The sequence below is a fragment of the Varanus komodoensis genome, unplaced genomic scaffold (genome assembly GCF_004798865.1).
Source record: "Varanus komodoensis strain SLA01 unplaced genomic scaffold, ASM479886v1 scaffold26, whole genome shotgun sequence".
Classification (NCBI taxonomy): Eukaryota; Metazoa; Chordata; class Lepidosauria; order Squamata; family Varanidae; genus Varanus; species Varanus komodoensis.
In genome coordinates, this window is record NW_025335684.1 from 390,293 (window position 1) to 405,120 (window position 14,828).

A 14,828-nucleotide genomic window follows, 5' to 3' on the forward strand; every position below is an offset into this window, starting at 1 on the left:
TGCAGGGAGAGGTTAGCTTTGCAGAGAAGCACCCGGGGCTTCCCCGCTCCCCCTCCCAGAAGGGCTGCTGCTGTGTCCTTTTCATTTACCCCCCCCAACGCTTGTTTTCTCAGTCCTGTGAACAGAGTATCCGACATGGGCAAGTGCCGTGAGCATGACGGGGCCACACGCCCTCCAGGCCACCTCCCCGTGGGTGCCCAGGCCCTGTGCCGCTGCTGGCCGGGCTCAGCTGCCCTCCCGAGGCCAGCGGGCACCCGCCGGGCACCATCAGGGAGGGGGGAGTGCAGAGGCGGGTGCTGGTGTCCTGTGACAAAGTCTGCCTTCTGTGCGCCCGTGGAAAGGCCTCCAGAAGAGACCCTCCCTGGCACCCCCCTGCTGTGCCAGAATTCAACTCCCCTCATCCATCCCTGCATCAGAAGGGTGCCAGGTTGGGAAAGGTGGCATCCCGGGGACGCCGAGGCGTGCGGTTGTGCCACATGGTTTGGCGGTCTTGTGTGGAGCGGCACAGAGGAGCCCCCGCCCCCCCCAGAAGGCGAGCTGTGGGGCAGTGCCTGCGCGCAGTATGCGGGGGCTGCCCAGGGCCTGCCTCCTGTTTGCTCAGGAACCACGTGGGGCAGAGAGGAGCTGGCCCTTCCTCTCTTTATGCTGCGGGTGCCATTCCCGGCCTCTGGAGGAGGACTCGGAGAGTCCTGCACCGCATGACTCAGAGCGGCGTCACCACTACTTGAGGAGCATCGCTGACCTGGCGCAAGAGTTGTGCTCCCGCGGTCTCTTTGTGGGGAACCTTTTGAGCTGCTTGGGGAGCAGTGGGGCAGCAGGCAGAGGTCTTAGGACGCATTCTCAGGACCGCGAGCGAAGCAACATTCCCAGGGCTCCTTGGGGAAAGGGAAACGTCTGAAACTGCCTTCCACACGGCCGGGCTCCGGGCCCATCTAGCCCAGTGTGGCCAACACGGCCTGGCAGCAGCGCCTCCCGGGGATCCAGGAGGGGCAGGCTGCTGGGCTTGAGCAGGGGCTCCGAGCTTGCGGCCCCCCGGCTCGGACCCCTTCGTAGTCCACACCGCATGGGTGCAGAATTGCAGCGCTGATAAACTGGATGCCGTTGGCGCGTGATTTAGGCTTGCTTTGGCATAAACGCCAATGCTCTGCTTTCCTGTCTACCTGGTAGAAATGCCCTCCATAACTGCCTGTTTTCCTGTGAAGCAGAAGCAAAACGTTTGTTTGCTTTAAGGTCATAGTTGCTTTCAGCTGCCCCGGCCCAGCTGATCTGACCCTGTTTCAAACATCGGGGGGGGGGGGGGTCAGGGCCTGGAGGGGGTGTGGTCTCTGCTGCAGGAGAAACTGAGGCAGGGTGGCTGCCGGCTGTGTTAAGCGGTGCCTGCCGGGCTCAGAGCCAGCCCGCATCACAGCTCGAGCTGGAAGCAGCCGTTCGTAGGACAGGCTGCGGTCAGGAGTGTGGTGGCCCCGTCTCCGAAGAGGGGGAGGATATGAGGGCCCCGGGAGCAAGGGGAGCTCAGAGCTCCTCCCGGCCATTCGGCAAGCCCAGTGCGGCTACCTCGGCCAACCTCGGTCAACTTGAGAGCGGCACGCATTCCAGCTTGGCGCCTCCGTCAGCCACGCGACTGGGGAGCAGCCCCTCACACGCCCGACAGCCAGTGCTCTGCCTGTTCCCCATGACGGAGCACCAAACTGAGGAAGCACTGAAGGGCACCTGCCTGCCGGATCAGGCGGAGGGTCCACTTGGGCCACCCCCTCTTCCCAAGAGGAGCCGGCCAGGTCCAGGCCACCCTGTGCCGACCACACAGCAGCGTGTCCACCTGGAGTTACGTGACAAGCCCGTCATCCCCAGCCAACACACCGGGATCATGCCGAGCAGAGGCCAGCCCTCTGCGAAGGACGTCCAGAGAGCCCCCAGGCAGCACCGGGCTGAAGGGCCCTCCAGCCCACACGGGGGCCAACCGGCTGCCCACAGGCCCCACAAGCCGGACAGGAGTGCAGCAGCCCTCCTGCCGCCTGGTGGCCCTGGCAGCGCCTTCTCCGCCGCCAGCCCCTGCACACCCGGGACTCAAGAGCAGCAACTCCCGGGCAAGGGGCTCTGGGAAAGGCCGCTGCCTCTGCAGGCACGTGGTTCCACCCAGCGGTCAGGCCGGATGGCGTGGACTCACGCAGCCCACGGCCTCCAGGCCCTACAATCCCACTTCACCCTGCCTTTTGATTGCTCAATCCACTGATGCAATTCCGAGCCGGGAGGAGGCCGTGCTCTCTCCCAGCATGCCCCTGCATCTCCGAAAGGAGCCCTTTCCTCCCAGAGAAGCAGAATTGCCTCTTCCGAGACAGCCTGTCAGGCCAGATTGCTGGGACCTGCTCAACCTTGCAGCCCCCTTACAGCCCGCCCGAGGGTCTCCCTGCCCACGGCAGGCTGAGGGGCCTGGGTGGCTGCCCTCCCGGCTCACCCGGCTCACCCTGGCCAGGCCAAGCGCGCCGCTCCTTGGGAGGGTCACCGGGCAGGCAAGCGGCTGCCGTCACGGCATCGGAATGCTCCCGAGAGGGAGGCTGGCTGGCTGGCGAACAGCATTCCTGGATGCGCGTGGGGCGGGTGTGGGGCAGGAGGGCGTCAAGGTGTCACCGCCAGTCCTCCCACACAGCTGGCTCCGGAGAGGTTGGCCTGCTGGAATTAGTTTCTTTTTGGAAGGCTGCCTTCCTGGCTGCCTCCTGCCAAGCACCTGAGAAAGTGGGGGCGGCCGCAGGCACGCTTGCCAGACAGGAATGCTTTGGCTGGCTGGGCGGGCAGGCGGGGGGACGGGAGGCAGGAAGGGGCTGCCGGGAAGGGGCTGCCGCGCGGACAGGACCTGCTGCAAAGCATCAGGAGCGGCGCTCCAGCCAGCCAGCCAGCCCTGGGCGTCTGCGGAGGGGAGCAGGGCCTGCGTTGCCCTGGAGCTGCCACAGAAACCTGGGGAGGGAGAAAGAACGAACTGGCAACGGCGAGAGGGGGCCGCCATTACCCCATCCGCCCATGGCGGCCGCTCAGTAAGGTAACCGGCCAGAGCCGCCTGCCGAGCGAGCTGGCCAGTTTCGCCACAGCTGCTCCAGCCCGCCAGAAGGCCCAGGAGGAGAGCTGCGGCACGCGTGTCCTGAGTCGCCGCTTCCTCTGCAGCCCCGACCGGGGCGAGCAGATCCAGACCGCTGACCTGCGTGCTGGCCACCCATGCCCCGTGATGTGACTGAGGCCGCGTTTGCCAGAGGAGTCTGGGAGCAGCGCGGGGAGCTGGCGAGGGGCAGGAGAGCGCGAGGAGGGCTCAGACCATGAGCAGGGAGCGCCTGCAGCTGGCCGGGGAAGCACTGGGCCACGGAACGGGCTGGGAGGGCCAGCAGGTCCAAGCCCTGCTCCTGTGGGTCTCGACACGTGCCGTCCCCAGGTGGGACCCGGGCTCCCCCCCACGCCTGCTTGTTCCGCCGCTGTGGGCAACAGCCTCCTGACTTGGGGCAGCCGGCACAGGGGCAGGCGGCCAGCTGGCCTCCTGAGCCGGACAAAGGGTGCCCTGTTCCCCCAGCCACGGGGCTGGTGAGGGGAAAGGGCCAGGAAGGGGAGCTGGCGGGAGGGGTGTGAAATGCACCCCGAGATGGGCCACCGCAGCGAAGGAAATGGGTGAGGTCGGCTGGTGGGGGGGTGGCCTTTCCTGGCGAAACATCCCCAATTCGGTCCCCGGCAGCATCTCTGGCCAGGGCTGGAAAAAGTCACACCTCTCGCACCCCTGGCCGCCTTGTGGGACCCACAGGGCGAGCTAGGGATGGGGCGCCAGCGGGGCTCGCGTCCGGCCCCAAAGTGTGGGCGTCCGTATGCCCAGGGAAGCCTGCTGAGCCATCTCGGGAGACGACCGTGCCGGCTGGGCCGTGACCGGAGGGCCCCCTGGGGCCCCTTCTAGGGAGAGGGCGAGGCTGCGGGCAGGCCCAAGGGAGCAAGAGCAGCCAGCCCGACCTGCCCTGCCTCGCCCCGAGGTGGGGGCTGGGACCGCCCGCAATTAGCGTGCGGCAGGCCGAGCCCTGGCACGGCCCGCTCCTGACCGGGGCACACGCTAATTAAAGGGGCCGTGGCGACGGCGGAGCAGCAGGCCGCTTGGAGAGCGACGGTGGCGAAACCCGAGACTGTCATTTCCAAGCAGCGTTTGAGTGGGACGAGGGTGGTGCCAGGCCCTCCTCCCAGCCTCATTCGGGGCTGCTGCTCCCGCAGCTCTGGGAAGGGCGGCCCAGAGACGCCCTCGACCCACCCTGCCGTCTGGCCCGGCCCCAGCCCACAGCTTGCCTCTCCCCACACCGTGTGGGCCCTTTCTGACAGCAGGCTTCCGGGAAGGCTCACCCCGAGTTGCCAGGCTGGCGAGCAGCAATGCCCAGGGGCGTGGCGGCACCAGCCCGGGACACGGGGCAGCGCCCACAAGCAGGCCCAGAGGGGCAAGGAAGGCGACGGCCACAAGGCGTGGGCCGCTGCGTCCGCGAGGCCGCGGCTGCTTTCTGTCTGGACTCCAGTTCCCATAATTCTCCCGCACTGGCTGCGGCACCTGCCCTGCCCTCGCATGGACTGCTCTGCCAGGCCAAGAGGAAGGGACGCTCAGCTCCCAGCCCCCAGGCAAGGCGCACGATACCCATGGAGACCCCCAGGAGCTGCACCGAGGTTTGGCCGTCCCTCGCAGCGCCCCTTGCTCGCCGCCAACCCGCACTGTGCCGGCTCAAGTCAGCGTGGACGCCGGAGCGACACGGCCGGAAGGAGGGTAGTCGGGGAGGAGGCCCCGGGGTGCAGCGCTGCCCCTGGCCCCCCACTCTGTGGGCCAGGTGTCCCCAGTGCGGCTGTGCCACTGGTGGCCCGGGCAGTGTGACGGTGCCCCCCCCCCCGGCAGTGCAGGCGGGGCTGGTGGGGAGGCAGGAATGCTGTGGGCAGAGACTCTGATGTGCTGCCAGCCGCCCCGCCTGGGTTTTTTTAGCCGGAGCAGGAGGGGCGCGTGAGCAGCCGTCTCTGCTCCGCCGCAGCATCTTGGGAGCAGATGCCTCCTATGGCCACAAGGATCCCGGCGCTCCAGCAGCGCCCGAGACACCCCCGGCTGTGGCAGACGCGCCTTGCTGCACCGCTTGCCCCCACGGCCGAGGGCCTCGCTGAGTTCAGAGCAGCCCTGGGGACCGGCCCCCATCCCCTGGGCGCAGCAGCCTGACACTGGCCCCCAAGGCTTCCGGGCTGGGGCAAAGGGCAACTCGGGGACTGCGCCCCGGCAGAAGGGAAGGGGAGAGGCCCCGTCGTCCCATGCCCTCTGCCCAGCCTCTGCCACAGGGAGCGCGGCCGTGCCCCCTCTCGGGTCGAACCAGGCCCTCCGGCACAGCTAGTTGGGAGGATCCGAGCGGCCACCCGGAGCAGCAGGGGGATGCAGTGCGTGAAGGCAGGCGGGGTGGCCGCTGCACCCTCCCCGGCCCATCCTGATGCGAGGGCACGTCTCCGGGGGCTCCACCCGCCACCTTGGCTCTTGCGGCCAGGCTGCATCCGTGCGCAAGTCTGTCCCAGCTCTGCCTGGAGCAGACGCCCTGCCTGCAGACTTGCTCGCAAAGCAGCAGCCCGCCTACCCGCCCACCAGCCCCTCCTGGGCTGTCTCTTTTCCACTGGATTCATCCAGAATAACAAAGTGCTTGTTATTCCAAAGGAGGCTCCCCCTTAATCCAGCTTACTGGCAACTGGAGAGGCCAAGGTGATCTTGGCAGCTCGCAGGCGTGCGCGGGAGACTGGCCTCCCCCTTCCCGGCCCGGCCGCTCCTCCTCACTGCTCCAGGGAGCTCCTGGCAGGGCTCTCGCCACCTCTGCCGGTGGCCGAGACAGGAGCCCCGGGAAGGCACGGCGGAGGAGGGGCAGAGTGCGCCCCTCGCTGGCTGCGCTGGAGGGGCGGTGGGGCACACTGGGGTCCGGCCGGTCGCGCTGAGCTCATCCGGAAGGAACGGGCCTCCCAGCCAGCGGCTGCGCTGGCTCCAGCCCGGCCCGTGCGCGCGACCCTCCCCGGTCTGTCCTTCCGCGCTCCAGCGGGCTGGCAAGCCCGGCCGGTCAGCCCCCTCCAATTAGCGAGCTCCGCGCCTCGTCCGGCCAAAACCCTCGAACTAATTAGCTGCCCCAAGACGCTGACGAAGCAGCCCCGGCGACTCCGCGCTTGCTTGCACGCCCCGGGCCTGTGGGGGTGAACGAGCGGGCAGTGCCCCCCCCCGAGGCACAGGAGGGAGGTGGGCGGCTGCACCCACGGCTCTGTCCGGAGGGGCTCCCAGGCCCCTGCAGCACCTAGAGCAGGCCTGGACGCCTTGCGTGGGGGGGGGGTGTTTGCAGCTGCTAGACCGAGGCACGGCGTGGGGGGAGCAGAAAGAGGGCGGGTTTCTCCCTTTGCCCAGTGGCCAGGAGGCGATCCGGGCAGGTAAGGGGGAGCCACGCTTCCCAGCCCGCCTTCGGGTGGATGAGGAGCCGGAGAAGCCCAGCGGGGCTGGCCTGGCAGCAGCAGGCTGCATTTTCACTGTTTCAAGTCCCTTTTGTTCTAAAATCCCGTTTCCCTTTTTCTCAGACTTGAGAGAAAGATTTGTGTGTCTTACGGTTGTTGAGCCTGCCGAAAAGGCCGGCCGGGATGGTGCTGCCGCCGGCAGCTCCCCCCTGAGGCGCGCGCCTGCATCTGGGACCGCTTAGCTGCGAGACAAGCCGGGCTGGGAGCTCAATCAGGGCTGGGTGGAGAGAGGGGCCGGGGGCGGCCTCCCCTCCCCTCCCCTCCCACACACGGGCCCTTGTGGGGCGCTCCCGGGGCTGCACACGGGGTGCACGGTGGACGCAAGGGGGCTCCTCCACACACTCCGAGCTGAGCGGCGGAATCCTCTTTCAGAAAGGGATTGGGGGGTCCATTCGGGCCACTGGTCCTGGGGGCTCCCTGCCACCCCACTTGGGGGCAGTGGCCTGCAAGCACCAGCTCCGGCAGGAGGCCCGTGGCCCTCCCGTCCCGCTTGTGGGATCCCCTGGCACGTTGGGCTGGCCCAGCACTGGGCCTCTCCGTTCGCTGCCCCATCTGACAAAAGCTCAGCCGGCCCTTCTCGTCTCGGCTTTAAGGAGAAGCCGCGCCTTGTGCACTGGTTTCTGATCTCTCTGCAATCCAGCAGCCATCAGCCCCGCCGGCTCAGCAGAGCCTCTCTGTTCAGAGGCACTCTATCTCCCGAGGGACGGCTTCGGGGAGCACAGCCCGGTGCTTGTGGGCTGAGTTCAGAGCAGCAGAAATAGGGGCAGATCCGCCCCACCAGCTCCTCCGTGTTCATGGAGGAGGTGAAGGAAGCGGAGGCCCCCCGGCCGCCGAGTGAGGGACCTGCAGCCCCCAGGAAGGAGGGCCGCCCCCCAGTCCTAACGGCTCGCAGGATGCCTGGGAGGAACCAGATCCCTGACGTTGCCACGGTGGGGGCAGCCTCACTGACCTCCTCCCGGAGATACACAGCAGGCCCTTCCGAGGACACCCCCACAGCCGGCTCCCATCACCTGCCGTGCTCCGGGACGCCCAGTGCCCAAGCAGAGGCTGCGGGACTGCAAACGGCTCAAGGGGGCAGGAGGACCCCAAAGGACGGCGGGACAGACAGACCCCTGCCCTGCTGAACCACCGCCTCGTCTGGCCCAAACCGGCACCGATCCACTGCACGTGGTGGGAGGAATCGGGGCATGAAGAGGGGGGCGTGCCATTCCTGCCTGCCTGTCCGTCTCTTTGCACACTTCCTGCCCGCCTGTCCGCCTGTGGGGAGGGGCTCTCCCCCCGCCTGGCCCTCCATGCCTGCCTCCAGCTGCACATTCCAGACTTTATTACCTGTCTGTGTGATGCCAGCTTTGGGGGTCTTTGTAGCCCCCTGTGCAATCCCCCTTTGCTGTTAACTAGCTCACTTATTAAAAGCGCTGACAGACGAGCCAAAGCAGGAGCTCCCCCCCCATTTCATTATGCTCTGGGGCAGAGGGGGCAGACCCCTCTATACTTAAAGCGTCCCCCCTTCCCCCAGGAGTCCAGCAGCCTCCCCGTCCTCTCGGCACTGATGCTGGAGCTGGTGTGTGGCGTGCTGAGCCACTGGGTCCCGCCAGCCCCCTGTCCGCATGGGGCACATGGCAGGCGCAGGGGCGTGCGGGCCCCCTGCTGCGAGAGCCCCCCCTGCCCTCCCCTCCAGAACGGCCAGCAGAGCTGATGGCCCACAAGCCTTTCTGGCTGGAGGCCCGTCTGCACCTCGCAGATGCCCCCTCAGAACCGAAGCCCCACCCGGCGCCGGGGATGCTTGAGGTCACCCACCGGGAAGCACTGCGCGGCTTCGGTGCCTTGGGCTTGCCTGCCCCAACGTCCCCTCCAGGCACAGAGACCTCCAGGGAGCAAGCGATCCCCAGGAGGAGGGCTGCAGACGAGGGGTGCCGGCGCTCTGCCCGCCTCGTGGGGGACGGGAGCGCAGCACAGCCGAGCCGGCCTCGAGGACTGCTCAGGGAGGACAGTGGCCACCAGCCGCGTCAGCCACGTGCCGACCCCACCGGCAGAGGCCACCCCCCGCTCTGGGCCACCTGGCCAGCCACTCCGAGATGCCCTTGGCTGAGCCAGCCTCATGGCACTGCCTACGAGTCTGAAGTACAAAGGTTCGTGACTCTGCCGAGCCGGGAAAGCCGAGCAGGCAAGCAAACCGGTCCGCCCTGTGGACGGCTCGCCACTCCTCCGTGAAGTGTGCTGATGAAACGGGCGGCGGGCGGCTCCCAAGCACTGCAAGGCCAGAAAGTGACGCAGAGCGAACTCAGACGGGGGCAAGAACCGTGCAATGCAGTCCGGCCCAGCTGCCTGCCTTCCTGCCGGGGACCGAAGGAGCGCCCTTTGGGAGACGGCGGCTGGACACGGCAGGCAAGGAGAACAGGCTGCCTGCCCGGGCCTCGCAAGGCTCAGGCCCTCGGAGGGATGTGGCTGCTGCCCAGCGTGTTCCCATGTATTCTGGGGGAAGGATGCGGCGTGGGGCGCATCTCCCTTTGTGCAGGTTTGGCGGCCGGCTGGGTGCATGCTCGGATTCTCCAAATTCATGGGCAGGTGGGCATGGGAGATGCACGAAGATGCCACAGCCTGAGCCCAGTTCTTCCCCTCAGAGTGGTGCCACAGACCCCAGACCGTAAGGGCCATTCTGCAACCCACCAGCCACTTTCCTCCCCGCTTTTCACAGCAAGCAAACTGTCCGGCTTGCAGCCACCTCAGGGGAGACATGGCAAGCCGTCACCGACGCTGACCAGCCCCAACAGCCAGGGGGAGACACCGGCAAAGGGGGGGCTGAATGCAGGCTGCACGCGTACGGCTCAGTGGCCTGTCGCAATGCCACAGGAATGAATGGCCAGGTGCCTGGGCGCCCCGCTGGACACAGAAGGGCCGTAGCCACGGCCTGGTGGTGCCACGTCTTTCACATACAGATGGTATGCCCGGTTACGAGGGGCCAAGAAAGGCCCCCACCGAAACGCTGGCGAGCAGCCAGCCAGCCATGCCAAGAGCGCATTGACTACAAAGCAGGAGGTCAAACGGGCCGTAAGAAGCAGACCGAGGTCCCAAATTCCGCTCCCACGGTGGCCAACCAGATGTCCCGGTGGGAAGCCCACGCACGTGCTCGGGCGGCTGGTATCCGCCCGCCCTGGATCAGGGGCAGTGTGTGCAGGGAACAGGGCCACGGAGGGCCCTCTCTTCTGTGGAGCTGGGCACCTTCTCCGGTGTGGGCACTGCCCCCCCCGAAGAACAAGCGCCTGGGCTGCTTTCCCACGGAGGCTGAACGGGAACGTCGCAGGCAGGGTGGCTTTCCTCCAGCGGCCGGGGACAACTCAGGCCCAGGCCCAGCTCCAGCTCCGGCTCGTGGGCCCCCAAAAGCACGGGGCTCTGTCTCGGTGAAGGGCTGGCTTCCCCAGATGCTCCTTCTGGGCTTCCCCACAGCAGCCGCCGGGGACCCCAGGCTGAGCCACAGGCCCGAGCACTCCAGGGCGAAGGGCCCTCCCGCCAAGCGACGCCTGCTGGAAGCCCGTCCTTTCCCGCCGTGGCATATCCGTGGGGGGGGCTGCCCAAGGGGGGCAACGACGCGCGCATCGGCAGCTGCAGCAGGACAGCCTGCCCGCCTCCCCGAGCGAGCCTTGGGGTGCCCCCGCCCCGGCCGAGGTGCTGGCTCTGTGGGAGGGCCGGACGTGGTGCAGGAGCAGGCACGGGGGTGGGGGGCACGCAGGATCCAGCCCCCCGAGGGGCCCGGGGCACTCTTCGTGAGCAGGTGCGGCGATCCTCCGCTAGGGCAAACCGTGGGCCTTCCCGAAGCGCCTCACCCCCCGGCCTTCCTCCCGCAGGAGCCTCGCCATAGGCCGGCCGCTGCTCTGGGCGCTGCTGCTGCTCCTCCCGGCCGGGATCTTCGCCCGCGGCTGCCCGGCCGACTGCCAGTGCAACCAGCCCCAGACGGTCTTCTGCATCGGCCGCAGGATCCACGCCATCCCGCCGGGGCTGCCGCAGGACACGACCAGCCTGTACATGTTTGAGAATGGCATCCGCTCCCTGAGCAGGGACAGCTTCCTGGGGCTGCCGGCCCTCCAGCTCCTGGACCTCTCCCAGAACCTGCTCTCCAGCCTTCCGCAGAACGTCTTCCAGCCGCTGACGGGCATCTACAACCTCGACCTGTCCTCCAACCAGCTGCGCGAGATCAGCAACGAGAGCTTCCACGGGCTGCGCTGGCTGGAACGCCTCTACCTGGACCACAACAGGCTCGAGTTCATCCACCCGGCGGCCTTTGACACGCTGGAGCACCTGCTGGAGCTGAAGCTGCAGGACAACCGGCTGCAGGCCATGCCGCCCCTCCGCCTGCCCACGCTCCTGCTGCTCGACATCAGCCGCAACGGGATCGCCGCCCTCGAGCCGGCCGCCTTCCACGTCCGCAACCTGGAATCGCTGAAGATCGCTGGGCTGGGCCTCAGGAGCCTGCCGGAGCAGCTCCTGCAGGACCTCCAGAACCTGCACGAGCTGGACCTTTCAGACAACCTCCTGGCCGCGGTGCCGGGCGCACTCAAGCGGCTGCACGGCCTGACCAAGCTGAGCCTGGCGGGGAACGCCCAGATCGCCCAGCTCCACCTCGAGGACTTCCGTGAGCTCCGCAGCCTGCAGGAGCTGGACATCAGCAACCTCAACCTCAACGGCCTCCCCCGGGATTTCTTCAGCGCCTTTCCCAGGCTGCGAGGCGTCACAGCGGCCGAGAACCCCTTCAACTGCGTCTGCCAGATGAGCTGGTTCATCAGCTGGGCGAGCTCCAGCGGGGCCTCCCTGCGCCGCCCCGAGGAGACCCGGTGCCACTTCCCCCCCCAAGAACGCAGGCCGGCTGCTCCAGGCCCTGGAGTACGTGGACTTTGGGTGCCCCACCACCACCACCACCACGCGGCCCACCACCACCCTGAAGGCCACCAGCCCCAAGCTGCCCCCCGCCCTCCCGAGCGTTGGGCGGGTCCCCGTGGAGCCTGGCACCGGCGGCACCACCCCCGGGGCCAGCAGCCCCCCGCCGACGCCGGACACCGCCCTGCACGACCAGCCGAGCCCAGAGGGGGGGCACCTGTGCCCCCCGCACACCTGCCTCAACGGGGGCGCCTGCCGGCTGGACCCCCTCAACCATGTGGAATGCGTCTGCCCGGGGGGCTTCACGGGCCCATACTGCGAGACCGGGGCGCAGGCGACCACCCCGCCGGCGGCCCCCACCCTGGCCCCCACCCGGCCCGCGGGCATCACCATCCAGCACGTGGGCACCACCTCTCTCCGCGTGGGCCTGCAGAACTACATCCGGGCCCGGACGCAGCTGAAGGGCCTCCGCCTGACGTACCGCAACCTCTCCGGGCCGGACAAGCGCCCCGTCACCCTCAGCCTGCCCGCCTCGCTGCCCGACTACACCGTGCGAGCCCTGAAGCCCAACTGCTCCTACCACCTCTGCGTCGGGCCGCTGGGGGGCCAGCCCCACAGCGAGGACCAGTGCGTGGAGGCACGCACCCTGCCGCTCACCCACCAGCAGCACGCGCCCGTCACGCAGGGCAAGGACGCCGGCCTGACGCTGGCCCTGGTGCCCGCCCTGGCCGCCGTCCTGCTGCTGGTGGCCGCCGCCGCGGCCCTCTCCTACTTTGTGAGGCAGAGGCGGCGGCGGCGGGGGCAGAAGGCCCCCACGGCCCCGGGGGCCAGCGGCGTGGGCCCCCTGGAGCTGGAGGGGGTCAAGGCCGGTCTGGAGAAGGCGGAGCCGACCGGCCCCGGGCACAAGGCAGGGGCTGCGCCCAACGGCCTGGAATACGAGGTGCCCCTCATGCCGCCACCGCCACAGGCAAGCTCCGCCGCCACGCCACGGACCCCAGGGCCGTCCTACTTCTAGGCCAGGCAGGGGCCCCGATCCAGAGGCTGGTTCCCGGGCTTAGCACTGAGGAAAGCCCTCCAGGGACACGCACGTAGGGCCTCTCTGGCAGGCAGCTGCCACGGGACTGAGCGCCCGCTTAGCGTGGCTGCCACAGGGGCCAATCCAGCAGCTGCTACCGAGGGAAGCATCTCCGCTGGGCCCTGAGGAACACCTGTGCAGGCCGCCGGGCCCATGGTGGCCACGTGCACATTATGAAGGACAGACCAGGAACCTCCCGTCGGCGAGAGGCCGGGAGCCCGGGGGCACAGGGGATGGGGGAAACAGCTGCCTGGACACGCTCATAGGAAGCAAAGCTCTCGGACGTGCTCGAGAATATTTATAATACAGGACTATTTCCCATTTCTTCTGGGAAATCTCTTTTCTAACAACGAATGCCGTACTTTTTGTAAAAAGACTATACATGTTTTTGTACAAAAATAAAGAGCGTTTGTACAGCGTGCAGGCGAGTGACCAAGGCAGGGTGGGGTGGAAACGGGGGCCATCGTGGGCTCTGGCTGGAGACCCCACAGTGGCAGGGGGGCCCCCCGGAGGCAGGGCGGGGGGCGTCTGGGGGAGAAGGAAACCGCTGGCTGTGTGTAGCCCCCATTCCTCATGCCACGCCCCAGTTCACGTTCTGGGCTCAAGTTTATTCGTAAGAAGTCCCACTGCCTTGTCCTCCTAGGACAGTGTCACGAAGCGCCTCGTCTCAGGCAGCCCCGGACTTCTGCTCCGCGCGCCCCTGGACGAGACGCGGCAGAAGCCCCGCCGGGGCACGCAGCGCCCAAGGGAGGCCGTGGCAGCAGGCGGGCCCTGCTGGGGATGCGGGCCGATCAGTGGCACCAGCGGCAGGCGATTTCCGCCAGCCTGGCGAGAGAGGCGTCTTCCCATTGAGCCTCCGGGCACTTGGCCAGGGCACCCCCGGGCTGGCGGGGAGCGCGGTGTTTTGGGGTGGGGCAGAGCAGCCTCTCCAGCGCCTCCGTCTGGACGCCACGGGTGAGGGCGGCAGCAAAGGGAGCGTGCTGCCAGGAGCCACCCCCGGACTCGCCTTTCGCAGGACACAGGTCCACAAATGGGGGGGCACCCCCGGCCTGGATGTTGGGGCTCCCTGGGGCGGGCCAGGCTCTGCTGCACGGAGGTGCCCCACTTCCCTGCTCAGGGAGCGCATCCCGAAGGGACATGCGCCCTCCCGCACGCCCCCCCCCCCCAGAGGCTGAACGGAGCGGAAGCCCACTTCCCAGAGCCAGCAGCAGGGGGTCCCGATCCTGGCACGCAGCGGAGGCAGCCGCCCGGCCACCCTCCAGGAGGGCCCTCACCAGATCGGTGCCGGGTCTGCTCCGATCCCGCCGACTCACGCGCCAGGCAGAGCCACCTCGGGCTGCGCGCGCAAGGGAAGCCGGTTCTGCCGCAGAACAGCCACAGGCCACTCCGCTTTGCACAGTGCACTCGGCTCTGCGGCCGTCGGGAAGGGGGCAGGCGCTGAAGCCGATGGGCACAGGGAGGGGCGCCACCCCGCACCTCCGGGACCTGCCAGCAGCACGGCCCGAGCTGGTGCCGCAGGGCAACGTCGCCCGCTGGCAGGCAGGCAAGTGACCCCACAACTGCCAGTGGGGGGAGAGCCTGGGGGACGGCGCCAGCAGCCGCAGGGCAGGGCAGGGCAGGGCAGGGCCGGCCACGGCCGGGGCGAGCTGGCTGCACTCTTCGGCTGGCTGGGCCCTCCGTGGCAAATGGCCACCTGGGCGGGAGGGGCTGTGGCACAGCACAGCGCAGCCCCGGAAGGCCTGGCCGGGCACAGGCGGGTGCCAGCCGAGACCCCGTGCCCCGGCACAGCCCCAACAGTCCCCTCCCCTGAGGCAAAGTCGCCCCCTCGAGCTGCTTTCTGCTCCCCCCCCCTCGGCCCACCATGGGGTGGCTTGCCGGAGGGCGAGGCGCCTCCCGCTCAAGCCAGACGAGTGCATCTTCGGACAGCCTCGCAGAGCAGCCCCGAAGAGCCCAGGAGCGCTTCTGGTGGATCGGGCCCGTCGGGGCCCACCGCCTCTTGTGCAGGGGTCCTGCCCGTCCAGAGCCCAGGCAAGGGGGCGCCCCACAGGCCCCTCCGCCCGAATCGGGCTCGTCGTCCCGGCTGTGGCTCCCGGTCCTCCAGCTGGAGGGCCACCTCGCCGAGCAGGCAGGTGCCCGCGGAGGGTCCGGAGCGAGTGGGCATCCTGCCGGGAGCGCGGAGGGCCGACACTGCTCCTTGCCGCTCGCACTGACCCACTGAAAGGCCCTCCTTGTCAACCGCCAGCAGATTTTTCGAATTAACTTTCCAAATTCCTGTGAAAAGTGCTGCTGAGCAAATATTTTCCTTATGAGCCACGTGGATTTTCCAACCGCACCAGCGAGGGAGATGAAAGCGCTGCCATTTCCAGGCGGGGGGGGG

The 14,828-nt window shown here is 68.3% G+C and overlaps 2 protein-coding genes across 2 annotated transcripts in view; one reads left to right on the forward strand and one right to left on the reverse strand.

Annotated features, from left to right (window-relative positions):
• LOC123025130 (coronin-7-like) overlaps positions 1–14,828 on the reverse strand; it is a gene marked incomplete at its 5' end in the record, with an annotated part of 42,683 nt that overhangs the window by 12,194 nt on the left and 15,661 nt on the right. The window lies entirely within an intron of this gene.
• On the forward strand, positions 9,096–12,870 carry VASN (vasorin). The gene is given in 3 exon segments (XM_044433268.1): positions 9,096–9,151; positions 10,350–11,343; positions 11,345–12,870. Coding segments are annotated over 3 exon segments (2,097 nt in total). The 3' UTR covers positions 12,392–12,870.